Source organism: Sphaerodactylus townsendi, linkage group LG03 (genome assembly GCF_021028975.2).
Source record: "Sphaerodactylus townsendi isolate TG3544 linkage group LG03, MPM_Stown_v2.3, whole genome shotgun sequence".
Taxonomy (NCBI): Eukaryota; Metazoa; Chordata; class Lepidosauria; order Squamata; family Sphaerodactylidae; genus Sphaerodactylus; species Sphaerodactylus townsendi.
This window is the reverse complement of record NC_059427.1, coordinates 161,439,035-161,461,922: the sequence shown is the minus strand read 5'-3', so window position 1 is coordinate 161,461,922 and position 22,888 is coordinate 161,439,035. Positions and strand designations below refer to the sequence as shown.

The 22,888-nt window shown below is 49.3% G+C and overlaps 1 protein-coding gene across 4 annotated transcripts in view; it reads right to left on the bottom strand.

Annotated features, from left to right (window-relative positions):
- Positions 1–22,888, bottom strand: part of KANK2 (KN motif and ankyrin repeat domains 2) — an 85,809-nt gene continuing 62,921 nt past the window's right edge. For all 4 annotated transcript variants that reach the window (XM_048490144.1, XM_048490142.1, XM_048490145.1 and 1 more), the window contains exons 7-13: positions 22,552–22,782; positions 12,815–12,902; positions 11,215–11,434; positions 9,947–10,089; positions 7,799–7,999; positions 4,937–5,035; positions 1–1,444 (exon numbers count right to left, since the gene is read on the bottom strand). In XM_048490144.1, coding sequence (XP_048346101.1) covers positions 1,385–1,444; positions 4,937–5,035; positions 7,799–7,999; positions 9,947–10,089; positions 11,215–11,434; positions 12,815–12,902; positions 22,552–22,782 — 1,042 coding nt within the window. In that variant the 3' untranslated portion in view covers positions 1–1,384. The remainder of the gene's footprint in view (positions 1,445–4,936; positions 5,036–7,798; positions 8,000–9,946; positions 10,090–11,214; positions 11,435–12,814; positions 12,903–22,551; positions 22,783–22,888) is intronic.

The following is a 22,888-nucleotide window of genomic DNA, read 5'->3' as shown; positions in this document are numbered from 1 at the left end:
TACAGTAACATATGATAACTTTATTTTTAATAGTTATAAATGGCATTATTAACTTCATTGAAAAGTGTACAAAAATCGTATGGTAATCATAAAATAGACTATGTATGTAAAGCAATATTCCAAATATAAGATGCAGGAGAACCTGCAGACGTACAGCTTCTAAAACCAGTTCACAAATCTCTCCTTGGGAGCCAGCTAAAGAAAAGCAGGTGGTAGGAAGAGATGTCCACCTCTCATTTGTTCTGAACAACTCAAGAGAATTTGCCTCTAAATAAACATTTATGTTTCTAATAGCTTTTGCTGAAGGCAGACTATAAATTGTGCAAAGACATCAGCTAGCAGATTTGCGGTGAAGATTCTCCATTTTGTACCTTAAGTGCCTCTGGGATCCCTAAACGATATGTACTAAAAGTGCACGCATAGCCTTTCACTGGCATGTTCTTTTAAACTTGATGCGTTAAACACAACCACCAAAATTCACTCTCTTTATTCTATTTCCTTCCCCTGGCCTGGTTACCAATAAAGTAGTGAATCTTGGCATTTTATACCTCAAGAACTGAGTGAAAAGGACTTTCCAACTTGCAAAGTAAATGGAATATCTTTTTTTTTTGCAGAGAATCCATTAAAAAAGAGCACATGGAAAAGGAGAAGGGATCCCTTTACTATTTTGAACTTCTTTTAAAAATTGCCAAATACAATAAAACTCACATTCTGCAGAATTGATTGAGTTTAGTTTAATCTGAAGTGTCTAATACTCATTTCAGTTGTACTGTAAAATTGCTTTGTTGCAATTTTATTTGGACCCTCCCCTATAAACCCCCCCTACAAACTTCTACTCTCAAACAGGTAGCATCCAAAAATTATTTCAAGTAGATTCATGTTTAAGAAAGGATGTTTTGTTTAAAATGTAAAAAACTATTTTTGATAGATTTGCTGTATTGCGGCCTCTGTAAAATCTAATGTCAGCTGCATTCTACAAAGGGAAGAGACAGTAACAAAAAAGAGATGGAGAGGAATCTGTTTGCCCAGAGTCCACTTGACCGATCTTTGATGGTCCTTCTCCTTTGCACATAAACCAGCAGAGCTGCAAATGAACAAGGCCTGCTGGCTACATAGCAGTGCTTCTAGAAGTGGTTTCCTGAAGCCCTTCCTGTCAGCAGGCCAACCACCTCAGAATATACACAGTGCAGTCGACTGGAGAACTTCCAGTGGATGGGGGAATGGGGTGAGGAAGGCCAGGAAACCACAGCAGCCCTTAGGAACCCAGCACAACTGCAGAACGTACCACTTGCTTGCTCCTTGACAAGTTCACCAACCATTCTTTTCCAAGTAGAGTGAAAGAAACTTCTGGTGCTTGCAAGAAGTTCTCGCAGATCCTTCTGCGCTACTGAGTATCAAGCAAAGTCTTCGTATCATCTCCAGGTTTCTCTTGTTTCGTTGTCCCCTGAAAAGGGCACTTTATGGTTAGTCTGAAACCAGGTTCGTTCTCGTGCTGCCTTAGTGAGCTAGCACAATCTTCTCCCGAGCCTTCCCCGCCCAGCCTCAGTTCCAACCCACCCACCCACCCACCCCCGGTGTTCACTTTTATTAAAAGGAAATTCTGAATTTCCCTGGTGGAATATTTATTTATTTATTATTTTTTAATTTGATTTCTATACCGCCCCGTCCCCAAGGGGCTCCGGGCGGTGCACAACAAATTAATACAAACAAACAAGAAGGCAAACCATGCAATTAAAATATACTAAATTACATTAAAACAGCGGTAATATCATAATAAAAGGCACCCGGTAAATCCTTTCTTTAAAATTCTCCCCTAGGGAGCAACCGGACTCCTCCATAGGAGGATGTAATCTTGATGTAATTGAACAGGGCGCCATACTCAGCGGCTGGTTGCTCCAAAGGCCCGGCAGAACAACTCGGTCTTACAGGCCCTGCGGAATTCACCAAGATCCCGCAGGGCCCGGATAGCTGGAGGAAGAGTGTTCCATCAGGCTGGGGCCAGGGCCGTAAAGGTCCTGGCCGGCGTGGAGGCCAGCCGCATCACAGAGGGGCCGGGGATCACCAGTAAATTTGCCTCTGCCGAAAGCAGAGGGCGAGTAGGGGCATATGGGGTAATGCGATCCCAAAGGTACGATGGTCCCAGACCGCGTAAGGCCTTAAAGGTCAAAACCCAAACCTTGAAAATGATTCGGAATTCCACTGGAAGCCAGTGTAAGCAAAGTAAGACAGAGTCCTAATGTTGTACTAAAAAAACTGAGGCCATGTAATGAGAAGACTAACTGGAAAAGACAATAATGCTAGGAAAAGTTGAAAGCAGAAGGAAAAGAGGAAGACCCTACAGGAGATAGATTTACTCAAAGAAGCCACAGACTTCAGTTGGCAAGAGTTGGGCAAGGCTGTTCATGATAAGTGTTTTGAAGGACATAGGGTTGGCATTAGTCAGAAACGACTTGACGGCACTGAACACACACGCACGGAACAATCCTAAACGGGTGTTCAGATTCCTCCTCAGGTGTATGTAATAGGGCTTACGCCCAAGAAAGTCTTCTTCAAATTGCAATGTAGGGTCACTATAGCGCTATCAAGCTAGTATGGTTTACATGTGTGATGGTGTGAAGAAAATATACATTTTGCTCTTAAGCTCACTGGGAGATAACTCACTAGCACAGTGGTGACGAACCTTTGGCACTCCAGATGTTGTGAACTACAATTCCCATCAGCCCCTGCCAGCATGGCCAATTGGGGCTGATGGGAATTGTAGTCCATAACATCTGGAGTGCCAAAGGTTCGCCACCACGGCACTAGCAGGACAACCATTTGGCCTTTTGACATGACCTGGCTACAGGGACGTAGATAAGGGGGTTCACGGGTTCAAACCCCCCCCCCGTTACATGTCCGATGTCCATGCGGTCCACTGGAGGCTGGATTAGACCCCTCCCCCTGGATCACAGTACGTGGGCTACAGGCCAGGGCCGCTCCTCCCACACATGAGGGGATCGCAGCCGGTGCCCCTGAACGCCAGGGTAGGACGTGGGCCCCCAGCCTCCCACCCCTGCCGAGGAACGTGGCCACCAGCCCACAGGCTGGAGACCCGCAACCTCCGATCACCCCTGCCACCGATTGATGCAGGCACACCCCTCTCACGGGGCAAGGAATCCCCAAACGGGGGGGGGGGGAGAGATGGGAGGCGGCCCTGCCCTCTAGCACCTCCGGAGAAGCTGTCTGGTGGCCGCCACAGGCTCCAGCAGCCCAGGGGAGGCGGTCTGGCTCTCTGCACAGTGGGGGGAAACCCATCCCCCAGCAAGTAGGTCACCGGCTGCAACTCTCCCCCTGCCCCAGTGCGGGGGCCGGGGGGAACGCGGAGCGGAGGGCAAAAGAAACTGCTGGCTGGGGGGCAGGCAGAGCGGGACGGAGCCCCGGGGTGGGGGCGGAGTGGCCATGGCATGGGGGCATGGCCACGCCACACCTCCTGAGCCCTGCCTCCTGAACCCACCCTATTAAAAAGTTATACCTACATCACTGCCTGGCTAGGTCATAAGCAACGAGACCCCTTGCCCCTTAGCAGGGATGGAGTGAGGGGAAACTGTGCCCTGAGCCTGCGAGCTCCCTGCAACCCTGCCGCAGCGCAGCTTCCCAAAACGCCCCAGCCACGCCTCTGCACCAGGGGGGCCCTGGGGCGTCACGCCCCCGCCCCCACCCCATGGGCACTACGCCTCTGCCCCTTAGAAAAGCTATAAAACTGTGTTCATGTTTCCACAGAGGAAATTAAGATTTTCCAGGACCACATTCTAAACCCCAACCTGTCAGGTCAGGAAGATTGATCTGACACCCAAAAGGAGACAGAGGCCATATAACTCAGGTCACAGGGATTGGAGGTTCAGATTCTAATTTCAGAGTTTAGACTAGAAGGCGACTTGCCTACCGCTGCCTAGTTTTGTTTATTTTGGAACTTGTGTTCTTTTCCTATATTTCCTTTACTTTCAGTAAAACCTTTAAAAACTCAGTGGTTTCAGAGTATCTGGATTTGAAGAACCCCGTTCTCTCGGTACGTGACAAGGAAGAGAGGGCACCACAACCCCCTCTTTCCTTCACAGAGGGAGAAACATTTCACCCTCAAATTAGTGAACTGGTAAGCTGAGGAAAAGGGGTGCTAAGCTGATGTGGGCAAGATAGGGGGTTACAGTGTTATATTTTGGCAGTGACCCAACTGCTTGCTCTGGTTTCCACATCTTCTAGTGCAGGGGTAGGGAACCTGCGGCTCTCCAGATGTTCAGGAACTACAATTCCCATCAGCCCCTGGCAGCATGGCCAATTGGCCATGCTGGCAGGGGCTGATGGGAATTGTAGTTCCTGAACATCTGGAGAGCCGCAGGTTCCCTACCCCTGTTCTAGTGGAAGTAGCGTAGTGGAAGTGGCGTAGTGACTAAGAGCTTCTAGTGGGCGTAGTGGCTAAGAGCAGTGGCTAAGAGCAGGTGCACTCTGATCTGGAGGAACCAGGTTTGATTCCCAGCTCTGCCGCTTGAGTTGTGGAGGCTTATCTGGGAAATTCAGATTAGCCTGTGCACTCCCACACATGCCAGCTGGGTGACGTTGGGCTAGTCATAGTTCCTCGTAGCTCTCTCAGCCCCACCCACCTCACAGGGTGTTTGTTGTGAGAAGGGGGGAAGGGCAAGGAGATTGTCAGCCCCTTTGAGTCTCCTCAGGAGAGAAAGGGGGGATATAAATCCAAACTCTTCTTCTTCTTCTTCTTCTTCTTCTTCTTCTTCTTCTTCTTCTTCTTCTTCTTCTTCTTCTTCTTCTTCTTCTTCTTCTTCTTCTTCTTCTTCTTCTTCTTCTTCTTCTTCTTCTTCTTCTTCTTCTTCTTTCTCTCACCATAGCATCCCAGGAGGAAAGGGTTCTGCAGCGGGTTTTGCTCTGCCATTCTTAGCAAACTCACCACAGACTTGGATCTGGTCCTGTTCAGGTGTGCATGGAGCATGACAGTGATGTCATTCTGTCCTGCTTCCAGGGCAATAGAGAGAGCCGTGCTGCCATCCTGCAAGAGAAAAGGAGAAAAGGGGCAAATTGTGGGGGGGAGGGAGACTCGGCAGGGGTAGGCCTGCGCTGGCGACACCACTTCCAGCGTACTCTGAAAGTGACATCATTATCTTGCTGGCAACGCAGGGATGCTCTAATATTTGGGCACTGTGGTGAGCCCTTTTTTTTAACCATAGAGTTTTTGCCCACGTGCCACATCAATGGCAACACAATAACGCCATTTCTAGTGCATGCTGGAGGTGACCGCCCTGCAATTTACCAGCCTAGGCTGGGCTTCTCCACTGCAGGTAAATCTGCCAGCCAGCTGATTGGAGGTGTGCAGAGGCATAGCTAGGGAAAATGGAGCCTGGTGCAAAATCTGAGTTTTGCTCCCCCCAACCCATGTTGGTTTGTGTTTTTTGTATTTTTAGTGTTTTTCCAGTTTTCGGCCTGCAGGGAGTGCAGTTTCTAGGCTAGCAGCATCAACATTCCAGGGTATCATTAGGAGACTATCCTGATGATACCACCCAGGTTTGGTGAAGTTTGGTTCAGGGGGTCCAAAGTTATGGACCCTCAAAAGTGTTACCCCCATCTCCTATTAGCTCCCATTGGAAACAATGGGGGATGGGGAACCCCCTTTGGGAGTCCATTACTTTGGACCCCCTGAACCAAACCTCACCTACCTTGGGTGGTATCATCAGGAGAGTCCCCTGAAAACTCCCTGAAATGTTGGTGCTGCTAGCCTAAAAACTGTGCCCCCTGCAGGCCAAAAATGGAAACACTAAAAATACACTAAAAATACAAAAACACTAAAAAAACACTAAAAAATACAAACCTGACATTTTTGCTGCCCCCCCCCCACCAGGTGCATGCCCAGTGCAATGCGCACCCCCCCAACCCCCTTGTAGATCTGCCTCTGGAGGTGTGGGTGGGGTTCTGGCAGCCCTAACAGCCAAACAGCTTCTTTCAAGTGAGAAGGAAGGGGCTCCCTCTCCAAGAGTCCCATTTCTTGGATTTCACCAGATGGTGCCTGCAATGGAGTCTGTTACCCGCAGTTAAAACAGCATTAACTGTTTGTTCCTTGAGTGGTCCTCTGTGCAGGCAAAAGTTAGATTTTTAGGAGCATTTGCCAACCAGTGAGTGTTCCCTTTCCCCGAGTCATGCACTTGGGCGAACGGAATTTCCGTCCCAGAGTCAAATGACCAAAAGCAAGAGACATTTAGATCTGCCACCACAACAGCCTTTATAGGTTGGCTTCACCTACACTGGCAGCCATTTTGTTGGAGTACTCATCTTAAAATTCCAAAGGTGCCCACATTCAAAAAGCCCTTCGGGGATGTGGCGGTGTGTGTGTGTGTGTGGGTGTGTGTGTGGGTGTGGGGGTGTGTGTGTGTGTGTGTGTGTGTGTGTGTGTTAAATAAATAAATAAATAAATAAATTTTAAAAAGGCAGGAGATGCCTGCTCTAAGCCTTAGTGATCAAGGCCACTTAGCAAAACAATCAGAACTCAAGGGGGGGGGGGCACATGCTGAAGCAAATACAAATGTATCGTTTAACCCAGGGGTTTGCAATCTGCGGCTCTCCAGGGGTCTGCAACCTGCGGCTCTCTCCTGCCAGGGGCTGATGGGAATTGTAGTCCATGAACATCTGGAGAGCCGCAGGTTGCAGACCCCTGGTTTAACCATTTCAGCATTTACATTTCCAAAGTGTCAACCCTTCCGCTGGAGTATTGACGCTCAAGGCTGCCAAATGGCAATGAGATCTGCTGTGATTCCACAAGTGAAGGACAGGCACTTGACACATGCTCAAAGGCACTCTCCAATTATCACTGCACATGATTATCCTAGTGTAGAATCTGAGCTCACATTAAGGTATGTGGGGGACTGTGTCATACTAAAGTACATGGCGAAGCCAAGCAGGGAGGCCTTCCTTGGGCACGGTCCTGAAAAGGGACCCAGGCAGAGGCGAATATAGGACAAAAGGAGTCTGGAGACAAAATCTGAATTTTGCCTCCACCCCCCGCACAGGTCTACCGCCCAAAGCCCAGGTCTACTGCCTGGAGCCTGTGCCGGCGTTCAGGTCTACTGCTTGGAGCCGATGCCAACATCCAGGTGTACCACTTAAGAACATAAGAAGAACATAAGAACAAGCCAGCTGGATCAGACCAGAGTCCAGCATCTAGTCCAGCTCTCTGCTACTCGCAGTGGCCCACCAGGTGTTATTGGGAGATCACATGCAGGATGTGAAAGCAATGGCCTTCTGCGGCTGCTGCTGCTCCCGAGCACCTGGTCTGCTAAGGCATTTGCAATCTCAGATCAAAGAGGATCAAGATTGGTAGCCATAGATTGACTTCTCCTCCATAAATCTGTCCAAGCCCCTTTTAAAGCTATCCAGGTTAGTGGCCATCACCACCTCCTGTGGCAGCATATTCCAAACACCAATCACACGTTGTGTGAAGAAGTGTTTCCTGTTATAAGTCCTAATTCTTCCCCCCAGCATTTTCAATGGATGCCCCCTGGTTCTAGTATTGTGAGAAAGAGAGAAAAATTTCTCTCTGTCAACATTTTCTACCCCATGCATAATTGCATAGAATACAATCATATCCCCCCTCAGACGTCTTTTCTCCAAACACTTGGAGCCACCAGCAGCATCTAGGTCTACTGCCCAGAGCTAGTGCTGGCACCCAGGTCTATGTGCGCCAGGGGATGTGGGTTACCTGTTGTCCCCATAGACGGTACGCCCCTGTTCCTCCAGCAAGCAACTCCAGGCAGACAGAACTTACGTGGTCCGCAAGGGTGACATCACAGCCCTCAGTGGCCAACAGCAGGCAGATGATCTCGGCATGGCCATGCTCACAGGCACACATCAGCGCTGTGGAGCCGTCATCGTCTTGCACGTTGACGTCTGCACCACTAGCCAGAAGGGCATGCACCATGTCCTGGCGCCCGTGGCTGACGGCCAGCATCAAGGCCGTCTGCCCAGCCTGCAAAGGGAAAGGTTGGAGCTGAACACAAGAGGGGGGGGGGGGAAGAGGGGAGAAGCCTGCTCCAAGCGTTAATACTTATTAAGCACAAAACCTTGAAATATTAAGGCTGAACTGTAAATGTAAACTTGATGCTGCAGTGTACATTTGGATCAGGAGCAGCAGTGGCGTACTGGTTAAAAGCAGGCGCGCTCTAATCTGGACACCTGGGTTTGATTCCGCGCTCTGCCACTTGAGCTGTGGAGGCTTATCTGGTGAGCCGCATCAGCTGGGTGACTCTTGAGCTAGTCACAGCTTCTCGGAGCTCTCTCAGCTCCCCCACCTCACAGGGTGTTTGTTGTGGGGGGGAGGAGCTTGTAAGCCCCTTTGAGACTCCTTACAGGAGAGAAAGGAGGGTATACATCCAAACTCTTCTTCTTCATCATCGTCTCATGCTGACTTTCCTTGTAAAAATGCCTTCAGGAAAAGAAATCTATAAAAGGCCTTTCTGAGCAAGCAGGCCAAAGGTTTACAAACCTTACTGAAGCTATCATGGAGTGACAGTACTACTCAGGAAACCTTAATGAAAGGAAAAGCAGCTTTAAAAGCAGCAAAGTTGTTCTTGTTGTGTGCGCAGGAAACAGAGAGACACACTCACACAGGTGGTATGAGAATGACAGCTAGAGGAGTTCAGAAAAAGTGGCAACCTACAAGAGATTCTCAGGTTCATACATTTACCTTTCCCTCTTCCTGCACCTACTAGGAGCAGCAGTGGTGTAGGAGATTAAGAGCTCGTGTATCTAATCTGGAGGAACCGGGTTTGATTCTCCGCTCTGCTGCCTGAGCTGTGGAGGCTTCTCTGGGGAATTCAGATTAGCCTGTGCACTCCCACACATGCCAGCTGAGTGACCTTGGGCTAGTCACAGCTTCTCGGAGCACTCTCAGCCCCACCCACCTCACAGGGTGTTTGTTGTGAGGGGGGAAGGGCAAGGAGATTGTAAGCCCCTTTGAGTCTCCTGCAGGAGAGAAAGGGGGGATATAAATCCAAACTCTTCTCCTTCTTCTTCTACTATGTGTGGCTAGAAAATGGTTGCTGGCAAGCAACCATTTGTGTTTGTCCTGTCCCCCAAGATGCCAAAATCCCAGTTTGGAATCTTAAGACTATAGGGAAGTGCAGTCTGGCCATAACTAACTGTAGTGGGGCCTGAGTCCTCAGGGAGAGAGGGAGACTGAGCCTGCATGTACGAAACCATCTGAGCCAGGCCCACACAAAAAAATTACCATATATACTCGTGTATAAGTCGACCCAAATATAAGTCGAGGCACCTAATTTTACCACAAAAAACTGGGAAAACTTATTGACTCGAGAATAAGTCTCGGATGGGAAACACAGCAGCTACTGGTAAATTTCAAAAATAAAAACAGATACGGTCGGGTGGTATTTGGGGGTCTCTGCCACTGACCCCCCATCTCACCAATCCAAATGTCTTTGCCACTGACCTCTCCATCCTGCAGCTTGTCCAGCTCACCCAGGTCGACTGGCTATCACCCGCCGAGAGCCAGGGGCCAGCCACCGCTGAGAAGAAGGCAGAGGCAGAGAAAGCAGCTGAAAGGGGGGAGGCAGAGAAGAAGGCAGGAGAGAGCGAAGCAGAGGCAGAGAAAGCAGCTGAAAGGGGGAAGGCAGAGAAGAAGGCAGGAGAGAGCGAAGATGGGAGAGGGGGAACGCCACACAAGAATTGTGGGACCCTCACTCACATATAAGTCGAGGGGGGGGGCTTTTTCAGCACAAAAAATGTAGACTTATACACGAGTAGCATTAAATCGTTCAGATGGAGATGCACCTTTCTTCCAAGTAGGGAAGCTGGCAAGTTCAAACAACTTTGGCAAAATCAGAACACCAGCAGTTCTCTCCACTGGCTTCTCCACCAACAGCCCACCTAGCAAAACGCTGCTGAGATTTTTGGATACCTGGCTGGCTTTGGCATTAACGTTGCCCCTTTTCAACAACTGCATAATGGTCTCCATATCGTTCTCAGAGCGAGTGGCAGCCAACGCCGTCAGCATGATGGCCGTATAACCGGCTTTGTTCTGTTGGTCCACGTGACACAAACCTAAAAAGGGAAGGGAATCAGTCACCGAGGTTCGGCTTCTTCCCATTCTCCAGCGTCCCACTTTTGGAAGTGAAGACATGCAGCTAGTGGGCAGTGGCTTACTGCTAATGCGGACATGGGGTATCCCATGCTCCGGGTGCACACTGTTTCGTCATGTGGGGGAGCACGGGTGCTCCCCCATGTGATGAAGTGGCATGCGTTCAAGCTGCATGCCGCTGAGCCCTGCCTCTTCCCAGCCTGTATCACATGTCCCCAGGCGCACACCATCTAATCACGTGTGGGGAGGGGTGAACCCGGGCTGTGCTTGCCAGCTCCGGGCGGTAGACCTGGGTACCACCACTGGTTCTGAGCAGTAGACCTGGGTGCTATCACCAGCTCCGGGTGGTAGACCTGGGCGCTGTCAGGGGGGGCAGAAAACTCAGATTTTGCCATGGGCTCCATTTTCCCTAGATACGCCTCTGCTCCCCGCCCCTTTTGAAGAAAGAGTCAGAGATTGGGAGGTTGCCTGTTGCAGTGTCCCGCCCTCTCTGCAGGCAGGTGCCACGGCGCAGGCCAGCCCAGGAGCCAGCCTGCTACCGCGGTGCCTGTCCAAGCGACCTCCCCCCTGGGTTCCACCCTCCTCCAGTCCAAGTGAAGATTATATTGGACTCTTTATAAGATATAGAGGCTATATTAGAAAACTGTATATTGGGCTGTATGAACTTGGAGTTTGCTTCCTTAATACACGGATTATATTATCCAGTTTCTTTAATGAAATATGAAAATGTAAAATGAATTTGTCTCACATGGTTTTTTTCATAATTTATTAAGAATTGAAGCCTTAAGTGGATGCGATTATTGTGACATATTAGTGAAGACAAAATGTAACACATAAACAAGGAATGTAACATATAAACAACAGCTACTGTTGGACACCTCCTTTAGCTCCATGCACTGCCTCCATGCTCCCCACAAAATCTGACAAATGCTGCCTAGTTCCCAGGACCTGTGCCTGTGAGACTTTGGCAGTTGTACCATGCGGCACTGAGAATCTGAAGTCCCAATGCCAAACGTGCTAGTAGAGGAAAGCGCTTTTTGCCATGGCAGAATTCCTTGCGCAAAGGAATTCCAGGCTGCTACACATACCTGTTCTGAGCAGTTCCATGACCACAGGGAAATTGGAATGAGAGACGGTGTAGTGGAGAGCTGTATTTCCATTGGCATCTGCCATATTGATTATGAACTCCAGCAGCTCAGTGGAAAGGGCCCGGAAAGCAGCCAAGTGCAGAGAGACCCATTCCGGATCGGCTTCTTTGTGGCAGGACAGCCTCAGCCAAGAGTGAAGCACTATTGTATATGCCCGTTTCTGCAGCAATGTGGGGAGGGGGGTGGGAAGGCAACAGTCAAATAGGCAGCTGATGGGCCTGAGAAACATGGCAGGGACAACAGCAACCCCCCCCCCCCAATCAGTATGTTTAAAGTTACTTCATTTATTAATTCAACTTGAAGTGGCCTTTACTGTCTGGTTCAGACTTATACTTTAGGATGAGAGCTATAATATCTTGGTAATAGGGATTTTGCATGAAGACAAGGTTGGTCTAGGAAAACTGATTAGTTTGCAAGAACTCAGCAATGTTAATGATAGGGTATTTTGGAGGACATTAATTCATGAGGTTGCCTTAAGTCCTTAATGGCACTTCACACCCACAAAGAAAAAAGATATCTTCTCTCCAAGAGAACAGGTAACCAATGATCTGTTATCTATTGTCGAAGGCTTTCATGGCCAGAATCACTGGGGCGCTGTGTGGTTTCCGGGCTGTATGGCTGTGTTCTTTCCTGACGTTTTGCTTGCATCTGTGGCTGGAATCTTCAGAGGATCTGATAGTAGGAAAGCAAGTGGAGTATATATACCTGTTGGAGTGTCCAGGGTGGGGGAAAGAACCATTGTCTGTTAACAATTGTCTGTTAATTGCACCCTTTACTTGTTAACAGACAATGGTCCCCCCCCCCCCCAACTCTCCAACAGGTATATATACTCCACTTGCTTTCCTACTATCACAGTGATGGCGAACCTATGGCACGGGTGCCAGAGGTGGCACTCAGAGCCCTCTCTGTGGGCACACACACACTGAGTTCGTCATGTGGGGGGTGTAAAATCACCCCCCACACACACACACACATCTAGGCTGGCCTTGGCCACTGAGCACAACGTGCGTGCACCACGGTGAGCAGGGAGGACTTGGCTGGTAGGCCTGGTGCCTGTGTTCTGGGTGGCTGCTGCCCGAGGGGGGGGGGCGCAGAGGAGGCAGAGATGCTAGAAAGGCACAGAGCGGTGCGCGCGGGACTTGCTGGAGGTTAGAGCAGGCTGGCCCCTGCTCAAACGGGTGGGGAGGAGGAAGAGGGAGCCAACCGTTTTTTTCTAAACTAAAACCTCAGTATTCAGGTTCAGTTGCCGGGTTGGCACTTTGCGATAAATAAGTGGGGTTTGGGTTTCAGTTTGGGCACTCGGTCTCAAAAACGTTTGCCATTGCTGTACTATCAGATCCTCTGAAGATGCCAGCCACAGATGCAGGCGAAACGTCAGGAGGGAATGCTGCTAGAACACGGCCATACAGCCCGGAAACCACACAGCACCCCAGATCTGTTATCTACTTGCATAAACTCTACACATACCTGCCCACAAACCCAGGGACTTCACACACTGAAGTGCCACTTCCCCACCTTGAAGAACTTTAAGACAAAATACCATTGCTTCATCCATGTGTGCTTCAGGGTTCTCCAGGTATTTCTGCAGGACTTGACACGCTGAGAGCAATTCGTTGCTGAGTCCCTTCCTAAGGACAGAGAAAGAGGGAAAAAAGGGCAGAGGACTTAGGGCTCACAGTGAATGAAAAGAAGAAAAGAGTACCTAAGAGCCCTGGAGATAAGGCAGGGGGTGTTGGGGAGGGGGAAGATTAGAGGGAGGGGGAGATTTTTTCGTGCAGAGCTCATCTGTGGAGAATAAGGAACTCATTTAGGGAAAAAGACTGACTTACATTACCAAGAATCTGACAATGGTGTGGAAGATCTGGAGACACATCAGCATGACCCAGTCAAGCACTTGGAAAAGCAAAATTTCAAAGACCAGCCAACACACAGTCATAAGGCAGTAAAGGACAAAAAAATGCCATGAGGCTACAGCTACAGCAGCAGTGGCATAGAAGGTTCAGAGCAGGTGCATTCTAATCTGGAGGAACCGGGTTTGATTCCCCGCTCTGCCGCCTGAGCTGTGGAGGCTTATCTGGGGAATTCAGATTAGCCTGTGCACTCCCACACATGCCAGCTGGGTGACCTTGGGCTAGTCACAGCTTTTCGGGGCTCTCTCAGCCCCACGCACCTCACAGGGTGTTTGTTGTGAGGGGGGAAGGGCAAGGAGATTGTAAGCCCCTTGTAAGGAATTCCATAGAAGCAGAAATAAAAGGCTTTTTGGATGTAAAAGTCCGTTTATTAAGACATCTTAGAAAGCTCACGTACACGTAGTGGCAGGAATGACACTTCCCGCCAGAAGCACAGGTTATAACACCATTCACCCCATCCCCCTTCCTGCTTCCCATGGGAACGGAGTCCTCATCTCCCGCGCAAAGATAAGGCCTCCGCCGATGCAGCTGGCCCATCGCCCGGGCTGTGGAACGCACTCAAGGTTACTTCACCATCAACACCATTGAATCCTTTACACTCTGCCTCCCTTAAAGAAGACCCCTCCCCCCCAGGTTTATGCGGAAAGGCGCGGTGGAAAGCAGAAATAAGGGTGGGGGCGTCAATATTTTCGGAATAAACCCATTGATTATACCCAGAGGAATATCCCACCCAAGAGACTAAATATTGCAAGCGGTTGCGATTAAAGGAGTCCAGGATAAGCGTCGAATTTAAGTGAGTGCTTGTGGCCATCAATAACAGTCGGCGGGGGCCTCTCCGGCTGGTCGTGCCAGGCATCGGAAGCGGGAGCCTCCTTGAGCAAGCTGGAATGGAAGACAGGATGAATGTTACTCATAGAGTTAGCCAAATCTAAGCTGGCAGTGACATCATTAATCACTTTGGTAATCTGAAAAGGTCCCACGAATCTTTTGCCAAGTTTGGAAAATTTATGCACGTCCCTGAGATTTTTTTGTAGATAAATACACCCAAGAGCCCACACGCAGAGGGAAATCGAAGCGGTGTTTATCCGCTTGCAGCTTTTGGAGTCCTTAGCTTGTTGTAAGGCGGTCTGGACCGTTTTCCATCCCTCGGCTAGGGATGAAATCCATTGTTGAAACTCTGGAGGGTCCAACGCTGTCGCTGGTAGTTGTGGCAACGGCGGGAAGGAGCGCCCAGACACAATTTCAAAGGGGGTTTTCTTTGTACTGCTATGAACCGCATTGTTATAGGCGCATCTCCATAAGCGGAATAAGCTCGCACCAATTGTCTGGGTTGTAGTTGGTGTAACAACGTAAAAACTGCTCTAGGGTTCTGTTCGTTCTCTCCGTCTACGCCGTCACTTTGAACGTGGTAGGGGCGGCGATGGCCGGGGCGGCCCCCAACAACCCCAAAAACGCCTTCCAGAACTTTGAAATGAATTGGGGGCAGGGGTCGGCGACCACCTTAACGTGGGCGGAATGGAGACGGTAAACATGTTGAATGAACAGCCGTGCCAATTTAGGAGCCGGAGGGGATGGAAGCACATGGAATAAAATGGAGCTTGTTTAGAAAATAAGTCTACCACCACCCACAAAACCGTGTTGCCATGACTTTCGGGCAAATCTGTAATAAAATCCATGGAGATGACTTCCCAAGGGCGGGAGGCCACCGGGAGAGGTTTCAATAGCCCATGGGGCTTTCTCAGGGATGGTTTTGGCTTCTGCACAAACCGAGCAGCCCTTAATGTATGCCTCAATGTCCTTGCGCATTGCGCGCCACCAGAACTGCCACGGGCTAAATGCAGAGTTTTCAGAAAGCCAAAATGTCCAGCCGAGCGGGCATCGTGGCAAGCTTCAAGAACTTGCTTGGCGGAGGGAGGCACGTACCAACATTCCCCCCTCCGCCAAACTCCATTCTCCAAACGCATGGTGGGAGTCGCTTTCTTCCGCTGGAGGCTCAAAGGTGCAGCCCCGCCTCCTCAAGTTCCCGCGAGGAAAGGAGAGATCTGAGAGACTAGGAATGGGGGGTGGAGGAGGAGTGGACGTTTGAGATCGGGTGACAGCCAGCCCCAACTGGGAGGGGAGAGAATAGTGCGTGGAATGTCTCGTGAAGGCAGCTCCACCCTCCCCGGGTAGGCTAGAGCCGCGTCAGCCAGTTTATTGGTTTCCCGGGGAAAAAATGGACTGTAAAAGAGAAACGAGAAAAGAAATCGGCCCAACGAAGTTGTTTTGCGGACATCTTGAGGGGGGTGGAAAGAGCTGCCAGGTTTTGTGATCCGACCAAACCTGAAAGGGGTGTTTAGCCCCCTCCAGCCAGTGGCGCCAAGTGGAGAGTGCTACTTTGATGGCCGCAGTCTCTTTATCCCCTACAGTCCAGTTGAGTTCAGCACCAGAGAATTTCTTAGACAAATAAGCACACGGAACCAGCCTACCATCTTTATTTTTCTGCAACAGGGCTGCCCCAAGTGCTTTGTCCGAGGCATCCACGTGAACCACAAACGGGAGATCTGGGTCAGGGTGCTTTAGGATAGGTTCGGTGGTAAACGCAGACTTTAAGAGTTGAAAGGCTGTTTGACACTCTTCAGACCAGGAAAGGGGGCCCGGCTTGGCGGACAGTGGATCTTACCCTTAGTGCGTAAGAGGTCTGTGAGAGGGAGAGTCAGTTCAGCGAATTGGGGTATAAAGTCACGATAGAAATTAGCAAAACCAAGAAAAGATTGGAGCTCTTTGCGATTGGTGGGGGCAGGCCATTGGAGGACTGCGTCAATCTTAGCAGGATCCATTTTTAAGCCCTCGGGCGAGATCCGGTAACCCAAATAGTCAATGGAGGTCTGGTGAAAACAGCATTTGGAGAGTTTGGCAAAGAGAGAATTGTTGAGCAAGCGTTTCAATACCTCTCGAACCAATGTTTCATGCTCTTCTATGGTTTGTGAGTAAATCAAAACGTCATCTAAGTATACCACAACTCCCTTGTACAATAAATCATGGAGAACTTCGTTGATAAGGGCCATAAAAGCCCCGGGGGCCCCACGTAACCTGAATGGCATTATCAAGTATTCAAACTGTCCAAACTTTGTGTTAAACGCAGTCAAGTGTTCATAGCCTTCAGCAATTCTGACCCTGTAGTAAGCTTCTCTCAAGTCCAATTTAGTGAAAATGCGCCCTTTGCCGAGTGCATCTAAAAGGTCCTTGATCAAAGGCAAAGGATATTTATTGGACAGGGAGACCGCATTGAGACCTCGATAATCTGTGCAAAGCCGTAAAGACCCATCTTTCTTTTATAAACAAACGGGAGCAAGCGTGTGTGTGTTTGGTAGCCCGCCGTATGAACCCGCGAGCCAGGTTCTTGTCCAAGAAGGCACGCAGTTCCTTCTCCTCATTGGGACTCATGCGGTAGATTCTACCTTTGGGCAGTTGCGCCCCTGGTTGTATAACGATTTTGCAGTCAGTGTCTCTGTGGGGTGGCAACTGATCGCATTCTTGCTCCTGAAAAACTCTGGCTAGATCAATGATACGCAGGTGGGATGCCAATAGAATCGGGAGCAATCGCTGAAGAAGCCAGGGAGGGGGGTGTGTCAGGAGAAGTTGGGTTTCCCAATTCATGTGTTCACCGCAGGGAGGGTCAGTGAATTCTAAGATCCGTTTTTTCCAAATGAACTTTGGTTCATGTAACAATAACCATGGCATGCCCAAAACTATGGAGTGTTTGGCCACTGGTGCCAAAATAAAACTAATTTTCTCCCAATGGTCGGCGCAGCTGGAGGAGAACCGGCTGTGTTTTGAACTGGGCCGGTCCTTCGTTCTCGAGGGCTGTCAGCCCATTTGGGTGAATGGTATGGGCTTAGCCAGGAATTTGGTCCAGACCTAGCTCCTCCGCCACCTGGGGCCGCATTAAGCAGTGGGAGCAGCCAGAATCCACAAGGGCCGAGGCTATAATGCGAGTGTGTTTAGCGGGGTTGGCCAGAAACGGCTTGGACAGTAATGGGAGCGCTGCCTTCACTCACCGCGTCAGGAGTCGTTGGACCCAGGTCCATGGGGGCTGAAGAAAGGCAAACAGCTGCTTCCCCCTCCTCTGGGTCAGCCTTCGATGACCGCTTTAGACGAGCCCGTGAAGGCGGCCCCGATCTGCGTGGTGGCTTGGCAGATGGAGTGCGCGTAGCTGAGCGGTTGGTTTTTGTTTCTTAGGACAGTTGGCGGCTAGATGACCTGGCCCTCCGCAGTAAAGACACAATCCCAGTCGGCGACGGCGTTCAGAGGTGGTTTCGGTAGAGGCGGCTGGGCTTGGCTTGGTGGGCGCAGTGGTGGGTTTTGGGCATGGAAGCGGCCTCCGGCACGGCGTATTCCAAACGAGACGCCACCTGGGACCCCAACTGGATCCAATCCGCAATAGTACGAGGAACCCAATTAAAACACCGCTTTCACGCAGCTTGCCAGTCCACAGCATCCGAGAAGTATTCGCGATTTCATGCGTTCAGGCCACTCAGGAGGAAGTCGAGCAGCCGCCGCCGACGAAATTCACGGGCAAATTCTGCAAACGGGCGGTTGCCTTGCTGGATAGTTTTGATGGTGCGGATAGCTTCATTCTCGGCGCCTGGATCTTGGAAGCGCGCTCTTAAGGCTTGGAGGAATGCGGGCACCGTGCGAGAGTCTTCATCTTGCAAATCCAAAAGAGTCACATAACCAGTCGGCTGCTGCCGCATCCAGGACTGAGCCGATGTCCCGGATTGTTTCGCGCTCAGAGCGGTATAAATCATCATAGTCTTCCAAGTGGGGATTGAGTTGCAAAAGGAAGGAGGGGGGTTTGGAAGCGGTCCCATCGAAGCGGGCTGGTATCGGGGCGATAGTAGCCCGTTCCATCGCTCTTGGCGCCTGCTGGGGCGGTGGTTGGCGCTGGTTGAACAGGTTGGGCAGGCAGCTGTTGTACGGGGTGCCGGAATTGGGGGCGCTGGCGGTGCCGCTGGCGTTTGGGTGGCAGGACCCAGATGCGTGGCCCCTGGCGCCAGCGTGATCAGTAACAGCATAGACTCCAACTTGGGGCTTCCTGGTCTGCTGCCTCCTTAGCTCCCTCTCCAACGCAGCCAGCTCCCTCTCCTTGCGGGTCAATGCATCCTGGTGCGCATGCAGAGCAGCTTTTTTCTCGTTCCAATTTAGCCAGTTCGTCCCGTTTAAGAGCTGCAGTGAGCTCGCTTTGCGTGCGCAGGGCCTGAAGCGCTTTCGCGTTGCCGTTGTAAATCCAGTCTGGAACGTTCCAGGACTTTATCATGGACTGACAGATTCTGGGCATGTTGTCGTTGGAGCGCATCTTTGGCACGGTCCAACTCGAAGCTGGACTTCTTTGCGTTGCCGTTCCGGTCCCTCTGCAGGTTTTCGCGCTCTTGCTGCAACTGTGCCCGTTCCTCCTCCCATAGCTGACGTTCCCGGGTCCATGCTTCTTGGGCATCGCGCAGTCGCCCCAGTTCCGCATCCCGGGTCTCCTTCGATGGGAGGGGGAACAGATCCGGCTGGGAGTGCAGGGTTTCTTCGGACTCTTAAATGCCGCCTGGAAGCGAGACATCGGAGACACAGTAGCTACCGGTGGCTCCCCGGGGCACCTCAGGTGCGGTCGCTGGCCCGGGATCAGGGGGGTCCGATTGGAAGACGGTACGGATACCCCTCCCAATCCCAGGTTTAGTCCCAGTATCCTTCGGACGGGCCCCAGTGCTGTGCCACGGTGGTTCTTTGGGAGCATCACCAAAATACGAGTCCAGGAATCGTTCAATGGATTCCTGGGTTGCCGCATGAAAGGTGGTCAAGCCCGTCTCCTCCATGACAGGTTGCATCTGAGGTTTGTAATCCACACGAAAACGGGTAGAGATCCGATCCACCGGCGCTCGATCCATAGACAGCGCCCCAAACGTCTCATGGAAGTCCCCATGGTCGTCGTCACGCCCCTCGTTCCAACGGAGTAAAGGAAGACTCGTGCTGATACGAGGACGGGAAAGAGCCACCCGCGAGGCCCGTTCTCCTGCCGGTTCCTCCAGATCCAGAAGGGAAAGGTCGGAGCCCTCTTTGGGGGCTACCGCACCTTCCGCAGTAACATTCAACCTCTCCATGTCAAGACACCAGAGGTCCACTGTACTAGGAATATATTGAATTAGGATTCCTGCCACAATGTAAGGAATTCCATAGAAGCAGAAATAAAAGGCTTTTTGGATGTAAAAGTCCGTTTATTAAGACATCTTAGAAAGCTCACGTACACGTAGTGGCAGGAATGACACTTCCCGCCAGAAGCACAGGTTATAACACCATTCACCCCATCCCCCTTCCTGCTTCCCATGGGAACGGAGTCCTCATCTCCCGCGCAAAGATAAGGCCTCCGCCGATGCAGCTGGCCCATCGCCCGGGCTGTGGAACGCACTCAAGGTTACTTCACCATCAACACCATTGAATCCTTTACACCCCTTTGAGTCTCCGACAGGAAAGGGGGGATATCAATCCAAACTCCTCCTCCTCTTCCACCTCCTCTTCCTCCTCCTCCTCCTCCTCTTCTTCTTCTAATGTTGACAAAATAAAGCCTTCAACTGGAGTGAAATTACAATAGTCTTTTTACTTATATATTTCATTACAAAATTAAATGAAAATGTACACAAGTTTACAAGTATGTCACAACCCAGCCATCTATACAAGAACAAGCTAGCCAGAAATCTAGACTCAATGCCAACCTTGTAATGTAATACCAAGGCTCATTCTGTAAAAATGATAACCAAAATGCAAATACATAGAAAAGTCCACAAGGAAACCTCAGCCCCAAATATAACATTTTTATACTTACAAACTGAATGGTACTAAGAAACACAACTTGTTACAATGAAATGGGATAATCTACAAAAAACCAAACAGTATATACAAATACAATCAATTTATAACCAACATCCATAATGTAAACAAAAAATAATAAATTAAAAAATATATGGTATGGTATGTTTAATTTATATAAAGGATACCAAAAAGGACTGTGCTCTGCTAGCTTGACTCCCTCTTCTCACAAAGTCCTTTAAGGAGCCAGAATACAAGACTAATTATACAATCCGCAAAGAGGAGAGAGAACAGCCAGGTGCAATCATCCCCTCATTACAAAAACAGTTGAAAGTCAATTGACTGATTCAAACCAGAGGGGTGGAGTGTATTCAAATGGAAGATAAAGAAACTCTCAAAGCAATCCACATTCTCCTCCACATCAGATAAGGGCTAAAACTCCAAAGCATAGTGAATTCCAAGAATGATTCATACGCAAAAAATGGTCAACAAGTGGAGCGTCCTTAATTTCTATGAGGTCGTAGTTTCATTATGAGGTCTAGATTTCTGGCTAGCTTGTTCTTGTATAGGTGGCTGGTTTGTTACATACTTGTAAACTTGTGTATATTTCCATTTAAGTTTGCAATGAAATTCATAAGTAAAACGTCTGTTGTAATTTCACTCCAGTTGAAGGCTTTACTTTGTCAGTATTAAGGTGTGGCCTTGTGGTACATTTTTGTCCTTTACTACCTTGTGGTTGTGTACCACCCCTTTTGCTCGTTATGGTGGAATCAATACACAGTCATGACATTCTGTTGTCATGATAAAAGGAAAGTTTAGTGGATTTATCTGAGAATATATAAGTACAGGCAATCTTATAGGGTTTTTGATGTCTATAAGAAATCAATTCGTTAAGAATGTGAGCCAAATCAAATGAGACAGTTAGGCAATATTAGAGGTTACTGTAATAGGAAGTAATCTTTAAAAAAATTTATAAGCATGAGAGCTCTGAATAAAACTCTGAAAGTGAGGCTGAGCCTGCCTGTATACCTGTGAGTAAGAATTTTGGACTCATGCAAAAAACCAAACTGTATCTTATAGTTAACTATGCAGAAATAACTGTTGACATTTTTCGAAGGTATTTTATGTGTGAATGTGTGTGTAAAAAGGTAAAAACGGATACAAGGGGAATAATTATTACAGTATGCCTTTTGCCAAGAAACTGATAATTCGGTATTGGGAAGCTAAACATTCCTCCTCTCTCCTGGTAGTACGTTAGGCCTGGCTGCCGCAGAACTAAAACAAACTCAAACTCCACACTGTCAGAGGGAGCAAACAAAGCAGACCACAATGGGGAAGGAGGGAGGGATGTGTGCCTGCACAGAAGACCACTCAACAAACAACAGTTAGAGGTAAGTGCAACATTGTTCTTCTGCCTTGGTGGCAGTGGTGGCATCAACAGCAACAACCCACCTTATTTCTTTCCTCCATCGCCCCCACTGCTAGGTCCACTTGCTTGTGCTCTGTGTTTTGTTCCCCTTTACAACTGGCATCATTCACCCCAGTCCATGCAGCACCTTGATATTATTTCTGTCTGTTATCTGCTCAAGTGCACTAATGCTTCTATTTTTTTAATGTTTTGTAATTTCCTCCTTCCCATTTTTTGTTTTTACATTTTTCAGCAAATGTGGGTGTTTTCTGTTTCATAGAAGCATATCAGCAGAGGCCAATTTACTGGAGGTTCCCAGCCCCTCAATGACACGGCTGGCCTCCACCCGGGCCAGGGCTTTTACAGCCCTGGCCCCTGCCTGGTGGAACACTCTTCCTCCAACTGTCTGGGCCCTGCGGGATCTTGGAGAGTTCCGCAGGGCCTGTAAGACCGAGTTGTTCCACCGGGCTTTTGGGGAGGCCAGCCGTTGAGGGTGAGCGCCCTCTTTGTCTCTCCCTTTTTAACATCTTGGGAGCCGTGACTAGATCTACCGCCCCCCTCTCTGGGAGGGGTTTTTATTGATAGTTTTAATACTGGACGCCAAGTGGAACACTGTAATTTTATGTTTTAATGATGCTATATATATTTATTGTTATTACTGTTTATGTAATATTATTTTGTTGTTCACCGCCCAGAGCCCTTAGGGGATGGGGCGGTATATAAATGTGATAATAAATAAATAAAATAAAAATAAATTATGATGGTCTGGCCATTTTTATCGAGTTATTTATCACACACGGGCTCTCAGCATCCTCTGAAAAAACATCAAACACATACACTTGACAGTCTTGCCTGACAGTGGAATTTTGTGGTAGCCATTTTTTCCCCTCAGTTGTTCTTATACTTGTCATCAGAAATGCTTCTGGGCACATGCAGAGTGCCTCTTAGATGTAACAGCAGTTAGCGATGTCACCTGGCTTAACCACGAAAAGGGCACAGAGTCCTGGTAGCCCTGATTATGACAGATGACGGTCTGTGAAGTCCTGCATTGAGGTTCAGGCCAATGTGTGACTCCACAGAAGACCACGAGACAAACAATAGTTACAGTCAAGCGCAGCTCTCTTTTACCCAGTATTTCCTTCTTGTTCCTTGCTTTTTACCACTTGTCTTTCCCCCTTTTCAGTGGGGACTCCAGGGTGAGATGTCTCTGCAGCTGTTGGAGGCAACGTTGGGGACTCAGCCGCAGATGCCAGCACTGCAAGGAGCCCATCACTCGCCTCATGGTATTCACTCTCCGTGCTTTCATTGTCTGAGACATTCTCTGCTGTGCTGGAGTCTTCAGAAGAAGAAGATTCATACCTAGGAATGACAACAGGTAGTGAGAAGGGCCAGAAATGTTCATGAGACTAGACCTAGATATTTCTCCCAGAGTGGAGCAGAGAATCCAGGTATGGACCTCTGCCTT